The sequence below is a fragment of the Fusarium poae genome, chromosome 3 (assembly GCF_019609905.1).
Source record: "Fusarium poae strain DAOMC 252244 chromosome 3, whole genome shotgun sequence".
NCBI classification, from domain to species: domain Eukaryota; kingdom Fungi; phylum Ascomycota; class Sordariomycetes; order Hypocreales; family Nectriaceae; genus Fusarium; species Fusarium poae.
The window spans coordinates 4,653,867-4,672,752 of record NC_058401.1 but is presented as its reverse complement, the minus strand read 5'-3'; the positions used below and the strand labels follow the sequence as shown (position 1 = coordinate 4,672,752).

Here is an 18,886-nt window from a genome sequence, read left to right as displayed (position 1 = left end):
CTCCTGAACGTCGATAAGAAACCCATAAAGCATGAATGAAGATGGAAATGACGGGAGACAAGAATGCAGCATCATATTTGTTAAGGCGTTGAAAGGCTTCGGTTAGCCTACTAAGGAATGAGTTTGCTTCCAATGTATTATATATGTACTATTATACGGGCCTTTGTCTGCGGGACTGAGAATGCCCATCTCAGATTGTATTCAAATGATATCCGTCAAACCAGCTACCTAAACATGCGACATAAACCCTTGTGGCGCGCTTTGCTCGGTGCGTGTATAATAAAAAAGCTTGCATATCCTGCGCCCAGTTTGATTCATCCATTAGGTTCCTCAATCCTCCTGGTCAATGTGAGACCAGATGGAATACTAGTCATGATTGTTCTTCCAACATTCAACCTCAAGAATTCATCAGACTCAGCGCAACAATGTTCCCATACTCTTATTAAGCATAGCGACCGTCATATCATAGTGGTTGTATGCTGTAGCGTTCGCCACTCTCATTTCATAACTTCATCCATCTCATCAGCACGTCTCATTTGAAGACTAAGCCATTAAAACTCACCTTGCATGTTTTAGCGGATCATATGATGAGTATCCCCTCTTCCGAAATCTCATATTCTGAACTCGCAGCAAGTTTTTCAGGATCCTGTGCTCCATTCCCTTCTCCCTGGCTGCAGCCTCCAGGAACCAGTTGGTTCGCTTGATACCCCTCTCATCGTAGGTGGCACCGGGTTCGCGAAAGGCTCTTCTAAGCTGATCGCGTGCCACATAACGAGCAGGGGATGAATTTTGTACTGCCTTTAGGAGGTTTCGATACAGGCTACGGTATGCGTGTGATATTTGAGTTGTGCTCGCCATTATGATCGAAATTGGTCTTGTTACATGAGAGGTTGAATATTGGCAATTCGTGATGGTAAGAAGTTGCACAGGTAGGCCCACTTTCACTGGACAAATGAATACCTACCTAGGTAGGTACCTACCTTAGTACCTACTAGACTACTAAGGTAGCTACTACCTAAGGTACAGCCCCCAAGGGTAATAAAGGTGAATTTTGCCACTGAACTTTGTACTTACCAGTGTATATGCTAGACTCCAATTTGTTAGTAGAGCTACTCGGACTCAATCAGATCTAACCATTTAGGATTAGCCAATTGCCATCTAGGTAACAGAATTCACCTTTATTACCCTTGGGGGCTGTACCTACTAAGGTACCGAGCTAAATTGACATCGACTTGATGGTAGAAACCAAATACAGGCATACCAACAAAACGCACGAGTATAGTCATTTCGATCAAATATGTGTTTCCTTATTATGATTCAACCGCTCTCTCGTTATGTGTGGTATGCAGGCCATGGCGTCAGCCGTCTAACTCCATGAGGATCCGGTCTAGAAATATATCGGTCCATAGATATCAAAAGAAACGCAACAATCCTCGTCTAAAACTTGACATCACCTCAAGTCGTAAATGCCTCTCTTACTTCAACGTGATCGGCCAATTCTTTCCCTTCAAGTAACACCACCTCCTTCCAATGCGTCATTGCGCCGTCCTTATCCAGATGTTAACACATCCGGCGTCTTGTGCGCCATCTATATGCAGATATTCGTCTATCAATTGAATTCAAGAACTTCATCAACGCTCATCACGACGACCTTCTTCCTGTTGGCCAAGGGGAGCATAACGACCTTGCGCGCTGCTACCGCTATCGGATCGGTTTCGGCCGACAACTCTTGAAAGCCACCCTCCGACGCCCCGTTCATCACCACCACTCTGCACCTGAGATTTACTGTCATCGTCGATAGTAGGAGGATCCAGAGAAAGGCCAGGGATGGCAGATGAGGGTCCGATAAGTCCACGAGATGATCCGACAGGAGATCCGCCCCTCATCAAGGAACCAGTTTCAGTGCCGTGTAACGAGGGTGTGCCAGCAACAGTACTGGCATCTCCGAAGAGCGAATCCATATCCTCCAGGCGGACACCACAAGTCTCAGGGTAAATAAAGTAGACTATGGCGATGTCAGTGATACAATCGGCATATGTTAGACAAGGCAACTTACCAACAACCACACTAACCACACAGAAGAAAGCATGAACAAGGTACATGCGCCACTTGATCCATTCCTGAAGAATTGGTGTCATTTCTCCTACCAGCCAGTTGGCAGCCCAGTTTGTTGCTGTCGACAAACTAGCACCCTTGGATCGAATGCTGAGGGGGAGAATCTCAGGCGGGTACAACCATGGGATAGGTCCCCATGAGTAGCCAAAAGCAGCGTTGTAGATCATAACAAATAAAACGACCAATCGTGGAGTCCACTTGATATCGAGGAATAGGAAGTAAGAGATTAGCGATAATGAGATAGCCATGGCTGTGGCGCCAGAAAGAAGAATCTTGCGTCGTCCCCAGCGATCAACCAGGTACCATGGTGGGATTGTCGACATGAGATAGGTGAGACTGTTGAAACCAGTCATGAGGACGGCATCATGGCCAACCCAGCCGGCGGACTCAAAGACATAAGGCGCGTAGTAAGAAATAACGTTGATACCATTGAGTTGGGCGAGCGCCTGAGCAGACATAGCGATGAAAACACGAGTCTTGTATCGACGGAACATCTCCTTGTATGTGCGCTCGCCTTCCTGTCGCTGGAGAAGGACATTCATCTTGATCTCGCGGTATTCATCTCGAGCCTTCGGGTCGTGAATGTCGCCGCCGCCGTACAAGTTGGCAATGACAACCATGCCCTCTTCGTCATGATCGTTATCCAAAAGCCATCTGCGAAAATTAGCGAACTGGTTCTAGTGGTATTGGAAACGTAATTGGCATACCGAGGAGACTCGACAATGACAAGACTACCCATGCCGAGGAGGGCGCCCATAACACATTGCAGTCCGAGAGGAATGCGCCAGGAATAGTCGCTCTCGATGAAGCCGCAGCCGTAGTCAACCCAGACAGATGTGGCGTAGCCGACGATGTTTCCTGTGAACTCAATGCAAGCCAGCTTTCCTCGATTGTGAGGAGGCGAGATCTCAGACTGGTAAACGGGCACAATAGTCGAGAGCGCACCAACGCCGAAACCAGCAATGAAACGCCCAGCCATCATCATAGGCATGGACGTAGCCAGTGCCTGGAGTGCACCTCCGATGAAAAAGACGCATGAACCGTAAAAAATAGTCCGTCGTCGTCCGATAATATCTCCAATGCGACCAACCATCAAGGAAGTGATGAATGCGCCAATCTCCAAGATTGCCACCATAGTGCCAACATAGGCTTTTGAGGGGTGGCCGAAATAATCCATAAAGTATGGACCACTAGAGAATGGTTAGTCAACTATATGAAAATATATTTCTATTATCGAGACTTACGTGATGATTCCAGACATGACACCCTGATCGTACCCGAAAAGGAAAACACCTAGTGATACAAAGATACTGGTGAAGTAGCTTAATCATGTTAGCTTGCGACTGGACAAGATGATCAGGTTTAATAATTCTTACATCAAGGCCTTGCCAGTGAGGCCATGGATGGATCCTGTGCGTCCTGCCATGATGGTACCGAGTATACGTTCAACACGGGAAGGGCCTGGGGGGTTAAAGTTGGGGACCTCGATAGCCTCCTTATTGATAAGGGCAGATCGGGACCGAGAAGAACGGTGGTGAGAATTTGAGTCTTGTATTCGAACTCTCTTTTGATTGCCGTGCTTGGGTTGTCGACGGTGAACGTTTGCCAGGAGCTCGTCCTCTATATCGGAACCAAGCTGCAGACGAACAGGGTCGTGCTCGTCAGCGAGCTGCTCGCCGATATCACCGGTGTCGGTCCACGACGACTCGGAGCCGGAATAAGACGAGCGACGTTTAGATTTGGCGACGTCGTGATGGCGGTTGAAGTTAGTATTGTCGCTATCGTCGTCGTCGTATTCACGATCGTGGTCGTTGCGGGACGCGAGCAATGACGTCGCTTGCGAGTCCGGGTCTTGGTGTTGGTGGTTGTCAGGACGTAAGGTCCGCAGTGGAATGTTTGAGGGAAGACGTGAAGATCGTGAGGGAGGAATTTTGGGGAAATGGGGCTGTTAAGCAGCAGCGCCCTTCTGCAAAGAGAATGAAGGTAAAGGGTACAGGAAGAGAAAAGGAAAGGCCGAGAAACAACGAGGTCATCGGCACCTCCAACGGCCCAGCGAAAGACGGAGGGAATGGGAAAGATGGGGTCGGGTGACCGGGGGGTGACCGTACGGTACCGGTATCAGGGTCTATCGGCGTCTATTGCAGGATTTAATCGGCAAAAAGTGAATAAAATCTGGCTGGTAAATAGGCAAAAACAACTAAACTACCCAGCAAAAGATAGTGATACCTGACAGAAGCGCGGGTTCGATTGGGCGTGTGGGTTCCTGGTCAGTTGAGAGAGACACTGTATGCAGGCCTTGTTGGGACCCCTGGTTTGCGGTAGCTCAAAGTGCGTCACTCAGCAGCGTGTAGTTAAATGGGGATCAGGTACTTTGGAGTGACTTGCGATCCGAGAGCCAAGCAAGACACGACAAATACAATGCGTGTGCCGCGGTACGGGCGGATTGCGCGGAGTAATGACAGGTATTTCTGGAAACGACACACATGCGACAGACGCTTTGCTAAATTAACAAGCGATCTTCAAGCAAACCAGTCAGACAATTGTGTCTAAGATGGAGTCGCGACTGGGGAAAGGTTGTAGGCTGTAGGGCAGCGCGTGGTTAGAGCTGGGCCTGGGCCTGGAACTGGGGTTGTAGCGGCAGATGGTAGGCAGATGACCACGATTGAGACAGGAGCTCAAGCCGACCGACAGCAGATGCAACAAGTGACGAATCCCGATAAATAGTCAGGCGAGACAACGGCAGGGCAGGGGCAGCGATCATGAACTGGACTGGACAGCCGACGTGGACAAAACGATCGACTTAAGGGTGAGGAAAACAGCGCAACAAGAGTGAATTGTTGATGGATGTTGAAGACAAAGAAGGAGAAATTGGTAAGAGATGAAGGGCAGCAGAATTGAACTGGACAAGTTGACAACTAAAACTCCATGGCGAGGCGAGGCGAGGCAAGGCAAGGGGAAGGGGAAGGGACGGCTTCTGGAAAATAGTATGTACGGGAAGTCACTTCAATCTCAGGGGATGGCTTTCAGGAGGGCAGGACAGGTACGGATAGAGTCGAGTCAATCGAGTACAAGCAGGCAGGCAGGCAGGCACTCAGGCACTGTACTAAGGTATCTGATCTATTACTCTATCTCACGTATTAGCGAATCTGCCCTGTCTACCTAATCTGCCTTAATCTTGCTCTTGCATGATCATCAGTCAATTGGCTCTCTTTGGTTTGCATTTGCGCCGTGTTCTCAGGGGTAGACTAATTCCGCCCATTTCATATAGTCTCAAATTCTGAATTCTAACGGGCGTATTTATCTGTCTTTGGCCTTGTCGTCGGACATTTCATAAATATTTCACATGCCCCCCAGTCTCGCCAACCCGATAAGAAAGCCCCTAGACTCCACGCTGACGGCCGTCTCCACGGTTTTACAATGGGCGCTCGGGGCAAGCTTCCCGTCATCAATCACTTTAGTTACTATCGTGAGTGTGGGGTGCCAGACGCGTTAGAGAGCCACAGCGCCAAGACGTTGGAACGCAAAGGTGGGGGGTTCACATGTGTTTAGCTGATCAATTCATATAGAATCCATTAATGCTTCTGTGGGTTACATAAAACACAACGACAATGCCACCTTGAAGATCTATCTTCAGCTGAGACAAGTCAGATGAAGCGCTTCTACCTGGCACTCCTGGATCTGACTCGTTATCACTTTCAAGGCTGTGCAAATGTGGTCAGTCACATGTCCGGTTTCCCCGTTCAGTTGTAATGGGCGACTGTCATCTGGGAATATGCAGCTTCCAGTAATTCCCTCCTGACAAGACATGGAGTTCACGCGGGTTGTTTGTACTAATCTACCGTCATCTCTATTCACCAAAAGGATGCTATAATTTGGTATTCCTTGTTACACCATGTTCCAGTCATGAGCCTTGTCTTTGGGCCATCTCACGCAGCAACCACATTCGGCGACCGAGATCAACAAAAGGCCCAAAATTAAAAGCGGTCACCCCAAATCTATCCTCGTTTCCCCACGAAGTCAATGTTCACGAGGATGTTCTCTCCACAAACTAAGGAGACGAGTCTGGGGAAGAGAAAAGAGTTTAATGTACTCCTCAAGTACCTTGTTATCCTTCACCAAGATGCACTACCGCAAAGAGGGAAGATGGAATTTCCAACCTTCTTCCAGTTCCACTCACACGGTCAGTCATCCAGGGTAAATTCAGGTTCGTAGTCAATTCGTCTTTGGCCTATCGCCGTCTTAACGTCAACAGCTTTGGCGGGCCCGCTTGACTCGCGGTGGATACTATCTACGTCACTGATCCCTTGGTATCGAGTCCTGCGGGCCCCGATGAGATATAGAATTTAATTATGCAAAGAACTGTTGTATCAATCTGGGATGATAGAACCGTAAATATTGATCCATCAGAATTGCAGTTAGCGCAGGACAAATTCCAATGTCCGCTGCAGTTATATCTGATTTTCAAGTCACAGCCATCCTCAATTTCGGCTACCATTGCTATCAAACTTTCTGCAAAACCAGACAGCAGGGTTCAGATGAAGACATGTCGATCTGGTGTTGACCGGCCCTTTGGCGAACAAGTCGTCAACATTCTTGAACCACATTGGTCCGCTTGTTTCTAATCGCGTGATTTGTTTGTCAGGGTCCAGCATCGTGTCAGATGATACCCCGTCATCGGAGTCCAAGAAATAATGCCGATTGAAGATGCCTTCTCTCCAAGTCTATGGCCGAGCCTTAGGTCAAGCAACCTGGCAAGCAGAACATGTTCGTCGATCAAATAATAAAAAGAATCTTCAAGTGAGTGTCATATGTTTACGATTACAAGTTCCGATGAAGCGTCAGACTTTTGCATATAACCTTCCTGCCAGTGTCGTCGAATTCCCGTACGGTTTGCCTGCGTAGTTGTCCAGTTTGTTGTCAAGAGCAAACACATTCAAACATCAATGTGGCTCGATCCATATCAAAGTACAACAGTCGATTTTCCAGTCTAACAGTAGCAATAGTGTCAGGAAGCATGGTGTCCAGGTCAACTACCCGACGTACAGTTATAACAGAGTTCCAACAAAAATGAAAGCTACGTTGACCAAGTTCCCTGGGTACGGCATCTTCAATACGGTTTATTGACCGATTTTCTTACAACGGAGAACATTCTCTCAGTTCTTTGCCGAATTTACAGTCATGCACAGAAAATACCTCCAAGTGAGGAAGGCCTATCTCTTCCACTATCCACCATCAGATTCGTCTGTGTTGGTCCACAAAATCATGTTTATGGTCTTAGTCCCCTGAGATCCGATCGGTGCAGACCATGTGTTGAAAAGTTGATAGATCCCCCAGGCGAGCCTGTGATCACTTCACTCGCCTTCAATGACAAGATATTGCCGCCATATGAACTGTCGGTAGAAGGTTTCTCAAGGCATTAGCGAGGCGAAAGGGGTGTCAGTAAATACAACGCACAAGTGAATCGATAACCAGTAGATGGAGATATGGTTTTGGAACACCTTGCCAACAACGGGGGCTTTATATAAACTCACGGCACTCTTTGCTTAGTTTCAATTTAGAAAAGAAGCCACCGGTTCTGAGAAAATTTGGAACCTTGACAAGACATACACGACTCTACAGAAACATGCAGATAGATCACTCACAGTGTCAGTCTCCATCTGACTCTACACTGTTGAGTCAAACTCTTGTTCAATATTGCGTTGGTTGATTCTTCCAGGTGAATTCCCAGGTCGCATTAATTGCGAGTGCCAGACCTTGAGCAAAACCTTGACTCAGCTACAACAAGAGGTTAAAGGAAGGTCAAATCAAGAGTTACAAGTTCGTCATGCCGTGCCTTTGGCACTTCCTTCTAAGAAGCGTCCTGAATGAAACAACATGACTTGGTTCGTGTAACAACATATTGATTCCAAAGAGGAATGTTTCAGTATGATTGTTGTGGAATGGTTCATATCATCATGGTACAAGTTCGGCTTCTGGGTAGTAGCTTTATCCATACAGGATGTGACTCTCGGGACATTCAAACGCTGTCATGCAAGCAAGCACGTTGCCTATGAACTGGATTTCAAGTCTGCACTACATACACACCGGCACGGATATATGCGCCCATCACTTGCCCGGTCGCTTCTAGTGCTTCGATTGTATGACACACTGGTAGGTACACTTATGCTATAACATTGCAGCAACTCGACAGAGGAAGATTTTCGAAGACGTAGCTCAGATGATGATAGCAGATGGATGCATATCCGGTCTTTGCTAACCCAGCCGGTATAATCAAGAGATCATGTCAACAGCCACAATATTTTTTGGATAATGTAAACCGGCATACACTCGCGCTGGCGAGACACTTACGCTCCTGCCCATTTTGAAAGAAATTGACATTTATTTGTTGATTTTTACAGGTGCAATATCCTCAAAATCAGTAACAGATTTGCATTCAACGCGGTTAGCTGACAGGAAGTGTTCCCGAGTGGTACAATTGATTCCTTTTAATATGCTCATACATTAAGGATACTGTCCAATATAACTAGCTCTACGGAATACAGAGTCATCTATCAAAATTTCCCACAAGTATTGAACAAAATATCACCTGCTTTACACTTTGTTCGGCACCAATACCTCGCGATTTCTTGAGCATTGATCGATTGCGAAATATGAGGGCTTTCAGGGCCTCGATGCCAGTAGCTCGAGAAGTCATCTCCTCACTCAAAGGAAGAAATAGCAGCGCTCTCCCAGACTCGAATTAGGACAAGATATTCTGAAGCCACAACTGCGGTTACATCCTATCACCAACAAACTAGTTGCGTAAGGACACATGCGACTTGTGCGCATGGGGCTTACAGAAGAACATACCTCACTTTTAATAGTAGGTTTGTATTGGGAGTAAAGTATCGGTGGTGGTAACATTTCTCTTCAACTAACAGTAGGAGTATCAGTCACTTTGTGTACCTTCAGTATAAGGGCTGACTTACACTTGTGCTCGGCTCAGGTCATCTTTATGTATCAATTTCATATTGTGAGGCTCTCTTTCTTCCAGCTGATCAATATATGTGAAACTCATAGTTGCTATTTTTGTATCTACCGAGTGCTAGTGCCAACGTCACACATGAAGGGTCTGGAGCGGCAATCCCGCTGCAGGTACAGATTAAACCCAATTTTTAATATAGTTAATACAGCTGAGTTGTATATGGTTTGACTCTTCGGGTGTAGTCCTGAACTCTGTAGCCTCTTCTGTCTAGATCAACTTTGTTGGTCTAATAATCGTTCTCCGATATTTCTAGAATTGGGCAGTTCTCGGATTATGAGATGAGCTGTGAGTATACGATAACACCCTGTTCAAGGGAGTGGGATTGACATGCGGATGAATATTAACTGTGATGCGCCGTCAAACCACGCAAAGTTGATGTATTCACTGCTTCTGTTGTGAGATGCGGAGCCATCTTGGGCGACATGCGGGACTATCAGCAATACCAAGATCATACAGAGTGTATGATATATTTGTTTACATGAATCTATGTAGTTCAGGGGACTTATAGACCACCGGTCAGACTTTTATCATGGTTAAATGGCTTCACTTACCCGTACAAGATGTAAGCAGGAAGTAAAGAAGCCAAAGGTACTAACCTACTAGATATTGAAGATACCCTATACCGCGAGGTCGGACAGTAGTCTACATAGGTACATATCGACAAGAAGCTTGATTATTTACTTTCTTTTTACTGGAATGCCTGCCTATTTGTTGTGCCGAACTAATGTTTCATGTCTTGACTAGCTGCTGCATTTTGTCTCATTATGCATGACTGCCTGGCGATTCTCGAACTAACTCTGTGAGTTCTCACGAACTACCTATTAAACAATACTCGAACTGGCAACTTGTGGAAGATAAGCTGATTTGCCTCCCAATCGTCACCGCTACACGTGTCAACTGTAGAAGCAGTCACACGAATCCAAGTGAAGCATCTTTGCCGTACCGATGACTGAAGTGTGCCGCCGCATAGCCACGAGCCAACGTGTAATCCGCTGCGCCACACGAGAGCATGACCTGCTATTAGACCAAAACCCAGGCCTAGATCTTCATAAAGATCTTCATCTTGTCTTTTCTTCGGGGCAGAGCGCAGAAGCAAGGTAGATATGCAGCCGTGGTGTCGAAAACCGGGCCTGAAACAATCTTGAGGCACCAATCGTACTACTCAAGAGCTGCGCCTATATCCCACAAGAGTCAATGAAGCAATTATGCCATGATCCTGAAACAAAGACCCTGCCTATTGGTACCGGCTGCACCGAAGATCAAATTGAGTGCTGTCAGCTGTACGCTGATGTCAAAGAGCTATCTAGTAGTTAAACCTAGAATCTCAGTCTTGATAGAAAGATGGTGGGAATATAATCACTTAAGGGGAAATTGCAGAGCATCAATAACTGGGCCACACTTGCGACGTGGCTGGTGTGTTGTGCTGTGCGATAGATCGACAGAGTAGTGCGGATACAACTCGGATCTGATCTGGGTTAGTGGATTGGGACTGGCAATGACATCCCAGAGGAAATTGCTTCCAAGTTTGGCGGACCTGATCTTGAGGGGAGGTATAACTAGGAGGCTCGAGGGCATGCCATTGGAATTAAATGGCGACATATTGGACAGGGACTGGGTCTGTTGGATGTCTTCAGACACCAGAGTGTTCGTTCACTAGGTAGGGAATTGAAAACATCAGAGGCAAAAAGAGTGAGGGAGCCAAGACAGCTCGGCTCATTCGATCAAAACTCACCAAAGCGACAGTAAAAATAAGATCGCCGAGAATTGATTGCAGAGCGCCTTTGATGTAAGTGCCAAGAGTGCAATTTGCTTTAGACTGCAATTGGTAGAGTGAAACGAAACGGCTGCACTAGGTCCGGCCTTTTTTCATCATCCTTTCAAGTACTAAGGCAGTTTATCTACTAACCATAGTACCTTAGTAGTACTAGGTAGCGGCCGGATAGTCTGTCATTTATCAAATGGCAAAGACCGATGATGAGGAAAATGACAGGATACAAGATTGAAGGAACTCAAGAATAAGAAATATAAACTCCATCGAATCAAGTCAAATTATGTGGTGGCTGGATTCAATCGCATTGGAACAGGTACTGAACCAGCTTATTACTCACTGTTTCCCCACATGGTGACTTGCATATTGTTTTTTCTCACTGTCTTGGCTGGAAGCAGCCGTTGAAATGTGACGTTGTTTGATCAAAGTGACAAACCTGGTCATTACCTATTATGCACCGATACGAGTGAGAGAAGCAACTGGACAAACAAAGCAATACCTAAAGATTCTTTCGCCATCACCGATTGCCCGCCCCCTCCCTTCCATAGTTTTTTCCCCATCCCTATCACCGAGGGTTTCGATAGTTTAACGACATGATGCCATATTCATTCACCCTTGAATTCCTTCCCCCTCAGACGGCAGCAGACAGACCAGATCTTTATTAGTACTGTAGTTCATTAGTGCATTTGCCGAAGAATACGGATATCAACACCCTAAAACACAACAAAAACTGTCTTTCGGCAACAGCAATCTCACTGAACACCCCGGTCTCATCAAGCGTGGCCCATCGTAATTTGATGCTCCGAACCAATCATCGCCCACAAATCTGTTGACATTCGAGCCTTGATCCGCTGGGAGTAACCACTCAGACGACTCAGAGAGTATGAGATGGCCCCTGGTAGGTACCTGCGTTTTAGTTTACCGGGGGGTGATGATGAGAAGGCAACTCAGTGGGACTGGTAGTTGATGCTCGTGGGGCCACAGAGCAGCACTTGCCTAAACAACCTGGCATCAAGTCAAAGCAGCAAGGCAAGCCAAGGCAAATTTGGAGGTTGCCATCCAATTCGACCCTGCCAGCATTGTTCTGATTCTGGTTTAGACCGCGCTAGACTGTGATGTGACCCTGGGAGCTGCCCTGAAATGGCCCTTGGGCCGTCCACTCCTCCGCTCCCGCTGAGACCAGACCACCCAAAAACCTGCTAAAGGCCCGCTGGGCTGTTTTAATCTTATATTGGCCCGTTTCGCCTCTCTTTCTTCGCGCGCGCGCATGGAAACCAGCTTTTTCTGTAATATCCTGTCCTGACCTGTCCAATCTTGCTGTTACTGCCCGTCATCGCGAGCACCTGCTTAGATCTTGCATCACCTCTTTTTTCTCTTTCTAATAATCCGACCTGTTTCCAATCATAAGCTTCCATCTGTCGCAAATCTGCTACAGTGCATTCTTAACTGAGGAGCTGTCTGGACACACCGCGAAATTACAACTCGTCGTTCCACCAGCCACCGCAGCCCCGTCCTAGCAACGACACCGTCGATCCAAGCCAAGCAAGTTCAACCACCGCTCGATTTACCTCAACACGACAAGGGGTCGGGAAAATCCTCGTTTCTCTTTTTTTCCCCAGTTTCCACTTTACATCTTCACATACGAAAACTTAACGACTTATTCCACGATACCGCTTTCCTTTGTCCTGTCGCCGCCGCCGCCGCCGCTGCGTTACTCGGTCGATTCTAAACAACCGTTCTCTACCCAATTGTGGTTGCTAGTGGACGTACCCCCTTTGATCGAGGAGTTACGCATCCGCAATCACAATGGGGTCTACCGAATTTGGAAATTTTCATGTACGCCCTCAATTATCCGTGGTTCAACAGTATCAAGGTCAAAATCTAATCACAATGTGCTACAGGACTTTTGTAGAGACTCTACTCTCCCGGTTTGCAATGTACGTTAATTACCTGATGATCTACCTACGCCATTAATCGTCATGGTGGAGTGGAGCTGCAAAACAATGGGGACCTTTACTGATCATCAATAGCTTCTGTCTCCGAAACACGACCAGAATGGTGAATGGGGAGGATGTGAACTCACAGGTATCTCTCTGAGCGGGGGACGGCATCTCGGAAACTTGGGTTCTATCCTCCTTGCTGGCATTGCCATTGCCACCGCCGGCTTTCTCCTGCTGCGATCAGAGAAGAAGCGAGCAGCTGTTGGTCGAAGGGAGATGCAGTTATTCCTCATTGGCTACATCATCATCAGCATATGCGAGATCTTTTCTGTCGGAGAGTTTCCTCTCAACAGCACTGTTAGAGTTGTAAGTTTCCAGCTTGGCCAAAGTCTGTCAAACCATGTACTGACATTATTAGGCTTTCTCCGCCATCCACATCGGCATGATCATTGCCACATGTTGGATTCTAATGCTCAATGCTGTAGTAGGCTACCAGATCATCGACGACGGTACCCCTCTCTCGATCGCCCTCATTGTCATTTCGGCTGCTGTTCTACTTATTGGAACTGGTTATATCGCCCTCGACACTGGCTTCTCGTGGACTGGCTACTGGGACTCGAGCTATGATGGCCCTAGGAACCGAAACGTCGCCCTTTACGTCCTTTATCAGCTTGTTCCCTTGATCTTCCTCGTCGCCTATTTTGTCCTCGAGGCCATCCTTGTTGTCCGAATTCTCGGCGAGACGCGCCCTATGATTTACCTGGCCGCCGCGGCGCTCCTTTTTGCTATCGGACAGGTTTTCAACTACGCCGTCAGCAAGTACATATGCGACGGAACAAGCGGAAAGATCGACGGTTCTCTTTTCCAAACCCTCTTCACTCTGCTTTCAGTTATCATGGTCTGGGTCTTTTGGTCCAGCATCACCGAGGACGACTGGCCGATGCCTGTCACCAACACCTACCCTTAATGCAGCACTGATATCAACATTGTTGCGGGTTTTGCTCTTGGACCGGCGTTTGGCGGCGTACTTCTTTTCGGTTTCGATATCCCTCCTTACACTCGACGACCCAGCTCACGGTCGAACGACGTACACACGTTATGAACATGAATTTTTGCTTGAAGTTTCAAAATGAGGATGGTATTTTGAGTTTGTGTGTGGTTTGGAAGTATCCAATGCGATTCAATGGGGGATGCGATAGAGCGACAAATGATTGGGTACTTTGCATGAATGGCGGCCTGCACGCGGTTATTGTTAGGCCTGCGAGAGGAGGAATTACGTCCAGCTTTGCCAATGGGATTTATTGGTCAAGATTTTGCTGGGTTATGCGTTTTTTTACATGCTACCGCGGGAAAATTTAGTACCCTTTGGCTTGTATATAGTAGTGATTAGTTTTCGATCGTAGTTATACCCTGATGAGCGACTAATGCATAAGGAAATCAAAGTTAGATTCGGTTAATTAAGCAACAATTCTTACACGTACATATCTATATTGTATATCGAAGTATGATTAGCGTTCAAAGATGGCCAGTTCCTGGTGAACAAGGGAGAGCGTGAAGGAAGAAGCCTAATACAGTATAATTTACGTATTTGCTATTTTTATATTTGTATTACCTACCTTGCCGAGGACGACGTATAGTTCAGTAAATATACATACCAACTACCTAGTAACGTAGGTAGAGGCAAGGTAGGTAGGTGGGTTGGTAAAGGTGAAGCTTCTGCCGACTTACAACTTGGCCCAATTCAAGCTTGTTTTTGCGCGTGCGCTATTGGTTGGGCGATCAACTCTAAAGATTTCTAGAGTGGATCTGCCACGGCAAGGCTGTGCAATCATTTCAGCCTTGTACACTTAATTCCGTCACCACCACTACACACGACTGTCATTGTTTCTTTTATCTCCATTTTTTCCATACAAGAAATAAAACTGAACTAAGCACGATCATGGCCGACTCAGATGGCGAGTATGTCGGCGATATGTCGGACGACGACCTCATGGACCACCGCGTTACCAACGACGACCCCCAAGCCCCGAAAGGCAAATCCTCGAAATCAAGAAAAGGCGACGCAGCTAGAGCTTGGGAAGTATCCAAACGAACCTGGGAGACAGGCCTACCAGAGGAGGACCAAGATGGAGTCCTGAGTCTCAACGTACTCGAGGCCGAGAAGCGAAAGCGACTACTACGCGACACAACACCGCTACAGAGAGGAATCATTCGTCACATGGTACTTGTGCTGGACATGTCGTTTGCTATGACAGAAAAAGACCTTCTACCGACGAGATACCGTCTTACTTTGAGTTATGCAGTTGCTTTTGTACGGGAGTTCTTTGAGCAGAACCCTATTTCACAGCTGGGCATTATTGGTATGCGCGATGGCGTTGCTATCAGAGTCAGCGACGTGGGAGGAAACCCAGCAGAACATTTGGACAAGCTGAAGGGATTGGAGAGTCAAGATCCTCAGGGAAACCCAAGTTTACAGAACGCTCTCGAGATGTGTCGAGGAGCTCTGTTGTGAGATTGATACCGTCACCGTCAGGGAAGAACCATCGAGCTAATGTACCACAGCCATGCGCCCTCCCACGGCACACGAGAAGTCCTTATTATCTACGGCGCCCTATTATCGAGTGACCCCGGCGATATCCACGAGACCATCGGAAACCTCATCACAGACCGAATACGCGTTTCCATTGTCGGATTGTCCGCCCATCTAGCCATCTGCGCAGACCTGTGCTCACGAACAAATGCCGGCGATGAGTCACAATACAATATCGCAATGGACGAGGTTCACTTCCGCGAGCTTTTCCTCGCAGCCACAACGCCTCCGGTAACGCGCACGGCCGAGCAGAGTACAGCCAGCCTGCTTATGATGGGTTTCCCATCTCGGACGCTGGTTCCAAACGGGACGACGAGTTACTGCGCCTGTCACAATCAGTCTTGCCGTGAGGGCTATCTTTGCACCCGTTGTGGCGCTCGCGTATGCCGTATCCCCGCTGAGTGTCCATCGTGTGATCTCACGCTTATTCTGTCAACGCATCTGGCCCGATCTTACCATCATCTTTTTCCGCTACGGAACTGGATCGAAGTACCCTGGGCCAAAGCCACCACCTCAGCAGCCTGCTTCTCATGTCTTGCGCCTTTTCCCGAACCACCGAAGAACAAAGGGCATAACAAGACCAAAGAAGACAGTGGCGTGCCAAAGACAGCTAAAGGCGTCAGTGAGAGCGGCCGCTACGCATGTGAAGTTTGCGAGCAACACTTCTGTATCGACTGTGATGTCTTTGCCCACGAGGTCGTTCACAACTGTCCAGGTTGCCAAAGTTTAGTATCAAAGACTGATGGTGCCGCTGCACCGCGTGAAACGAATGGTACGACTGCGCATACCAATGGCGATGTTACCATGACATGAGGTTTCTAGGACGGTTGTTTATACCAAGAAGAGGGATCATATTTATACCCAGGAATTAATAAAACAATTGGGGAGTTTTTTTCACGTCACAATAGCTTATCGTGAATAAGCATCATCATCACGGCCACACAAGCGGCGCATAAGGGGCATCAAAATTATTGTTAAGTTTTCAGTTTCATTTCAGTCTAAATAGTCTGTCTTGCAGGCAAAAGGCCTTGCAAGCATCGGTGTATCTGGGTTAAGCATCGCAATAAATGTCATGCTATCATAAACTCGTCTTGTCCTTCAACGGGATTTTTTGTATTTTCCTCTGAAAATGTTCATAGGTTAGTTTGCATATGGTTTGCAAATAACGCTGCTGTTTCAGCAGTCATCTGTGGAATTTAAAGAGCCGGTCGTTTACAGGTTACCACGCTCAGCTTGCTCACGCTCAATAGCCTCGAACAAGCTCTTAAAGTTGCCAGCGCCGAAACCATCGAATTCCTCGCGCTGGATGATCTCAATGAAGACCGTGGGTCGGTCCATGAGAGGCTTGGTGAAGAGTTGTAGCAGATAGCCACCCTCATCGTAGTCAATCAGGATGTTCAGACGCTCGAGAGTCTCAAACTCTTCCTTAAGCTCCCAGTTGCGACGCTCAGTCTTGAGACGGTGACGCATGTTGGTATAATATGTTGAGGGGACGTCGATGAAGTCAACACCACGGGCACGGAGAGCTGTGACAGCACCAATGATATCATGGGTAAGAAGGGCGATGTGCTGAACACCAGGACCAGAGTTGAAGATGACATACTCCTCAATCTGAGACTTCTTCTTGCCCATAGCAGGTTCGTTGATGGGCATCTTCACAACATTGTTGGGAGAAGCCATGACAACGGAGCTCAGAGCCGAAAACTCGGTACAAATCTGGGAGTCATCCACAGACCAGAAGCGGTGGAATGAAAGACACTGCTCGTAGAAGGCGCAAGCCGAGTCCATCTCGTTCCAAGACTGGTTTCCGACACAGTGGTCGATACGGACCAGGGGGACTTCAGGAAGAGTCACAGTAGCAGTGTGCTTCTTCCAAGCACGGTAACCGGGGAGGAAAGGCCCAGTATAGTTCTGCCGAGAAATAAGGGTGTGGGTGGTGTCACCGTATGTGCAGATGACAGCTGTCGAGACGGCGCCATGCTCCTTGTCCTTACTGACCTTGGGGTCTTGGACAGCAATGGCTCCCTCTTGGACAGCCTTGTTGTAAACTCCCTCGACGTTCTCGACCTCAAAAGCTACATCTTTTACGGCATCACCATGGCGTTCCAGATGAGCATACATCTCCTTGAGGAGCTTTCGGTCTGACTTGGAGATGGGTTCATCATCAGGGAGGTGAGCTTCAGATCGTAGAGGCGACGTGAAGACAAAGCGAACGCCGTTGTTCTCAATCACATATGATGCAAAGTACCGGCTTCCAGTCTCGAGACCCTTGTAAGCGATGGGCTTGAAGCCAAAGAGGTTGGTATAATAGGAGGCAGCCTGCTTGGCATTGCCAACCCACCAGGTTATGTGGTCATATCCCGTGAAGTTGGGGGGCGGCTGAACCGCAAAGGTGTTGTCGGCTTGATCGAGAGAAGAGGCAATGGGAATAGTAGTAGGCTGGGCAGCCTGCTGAGGAGGCGAGTTGGTGATGGCAGAAGGGGACATTGACACACAGACGGTTCGATAGGTGAGTCTTTGATATCAAATAGGGTAAACGTTTATTTGAGGCTTGAAGCTGAAGTTAAATGTTTGTTTGTGGCGGCTTCGAGAAGCTATGAAGACTGATTCGTGAATGTGTTGAGTTGATGTTTGGGAACAAGATGGGGGACTCCAGACGTATATGTAAGAAATCCTGATTTTGATTCAAGGCCGGCTTAACCGTTGGAGCAACAGGTATTTGCTTTATTCTTTGTCATATCTAACGGAACGCCTCCGCCTGGAGAAGGCATTATGCGGCCCAAGACACCTTCCAGGATGAGCAGGAGATAGTTCATTACCATCGGTAACATCCTCGTTGGATCTTCCGTATGAATAACACTGAGGACCAATGACAATTGCGGTGTAAGAAAGCAAAGCCATTTCAGTCATGGCAGGCTCAAGGGTCACGCGCGGGGCTTCCGCGTCAGACCACGACCTGACTGATATCATCAAAGAGCCAAGATGTCCTAGTTGATCGATCTCACGGGCGGTAGTGCCGAAGGTAGTTGTTGGAGGTTGTGAGGCTATCACTGCGGAACCTTCCGCCGGTTTCCCGCTGCGGCGCCAACCGCACCAAGCCGAGTTGGGCCGATTACTGCCATAGATATCAACGCGGGTTAACAACCATAGTCTGGCGGCATATCATATCAAAGACTGCGGAACTGTCAGCAACAAGTCGGCCGAAGCATCATCCTTGCGATTGCCATATCCATAATCGGTGATGTGGAGGTTGGCCGCGTAGTATCGAATGCTCCCGCTAAAGCCGAGACGCCAACAATGGCAGGTCGGCTTGGTGTAAGCCGAATATCAAAAATGATATCTAGAAGGCCTGCCAGCCTTTTCAACCGCCATCCCCGTTGCCTCATCACGTCTTGACAAATTTCCAAGCATTCCCGAACTGAGGCTTTTTGAACGTACCCGGATTGATT

At 47.7% G+C, this 18,886-nt stretch overlaps 5 protein-coding genes across 5 annotated transcripts; 2 read left to right on the top strand and 3 right to left on the bottom strand.

Moving 5' to 3' along the window:
• Positions 1-414: 414 nt before the first annotated feature.
• FPOAC1_008970 (uncharacterized protein) lies at positions 415-858 on the bottom strand (the record flags this gene model as incomplete). The annotated part of the gene is made up of 2 exons (XM_044853403.1): positions 415-508; positions 563-858. The coding sequence occupies 2 exons, from the start codon at positions 856-858 to the stop codon at positions 415-417; spliced, it is 390 nt and encodes a 129-aa protein (XP_044706073.1).
• Positions 859-1,631: 773 nt separating this feature from the next.
• Positions 1,632-4,148, bottom strand: FPOAC1_008969 (uncharacterized protein; the record flags this gene model as incomplete). Its single annotated transcript, XM_044853402.1, has 6 exons — positions 1,632-2,005; positions 2,057-2,769; positions 2,823-3,305; positions 3,360-3,437; positions 3,492-4,060; positions 4,110-4,148. The coding sequence occupies 6 exons, from the start codon at positions 4,146-4,148 to the stop codon at positions 1,632-1,634; spliced, it is 2,256 nt and encodes a 751-aa protein (XP_044706072.1).
• An 8,565-nt stretch (positions 4,149-12,713) lies between these two features.
• Positions 12,714-13,814, top strand: FPOAC1_008968 (uncharacterized protein; the record flags this gene model as incomplete). The annotated part of the gene is made up of 4 exons (XM_044853401.1): positions 12,714-12,743; positions 12,809-12,844; positions 12,938-13,213; positions 13,266-13,814. 4 exons carry the CDS (start codon positions 12,714-12,716, stop codon positions 13,812-13,814), a joined length of 891 nt encoding a protein of 296 aa, XP_044706071.1.
• Positions 13,815-14,786: 972 nt separating this feature from the next.
• FPOAC1_008967 (uncharacterized protein) lies at positions 14,787-16,250 on the top strand (the record flags this gene model as incomplete). Its single annotated transcript, XM_044853400.1, has 2 exons — positions 14,787-15,355; positions 15,410-16,250. The coding sequence occupies 2 exons, from the start codon at positions 14,787-14,789 to the stop codon at positions 16,248-16,250; spliced, it is 1,410 nt and encodes a 469-aa protein (XP_044706070.1).
• Positions 16,251-16,649: 399 nt separating this feature from the next.
• FPOAC1_008966 (uncharacterized protein) lies at positions 16,650-17,924 on the bottom strand (the record flags this gene model as incomplete). Its single annotated transcript, XM_044853399.1, has 1 exon — positions 16,650-17,924. The coding sequence occupies one exon, from the start codon at positions 17,922-17,924 to the stop codon at positions 16,650-16,652; it is 1,275 nt and encodes a 424-aa protein (XP_044706069.1).
• Between the last annotated feature and the right edge of the window lie 962 nt (positions 17,925-18,886).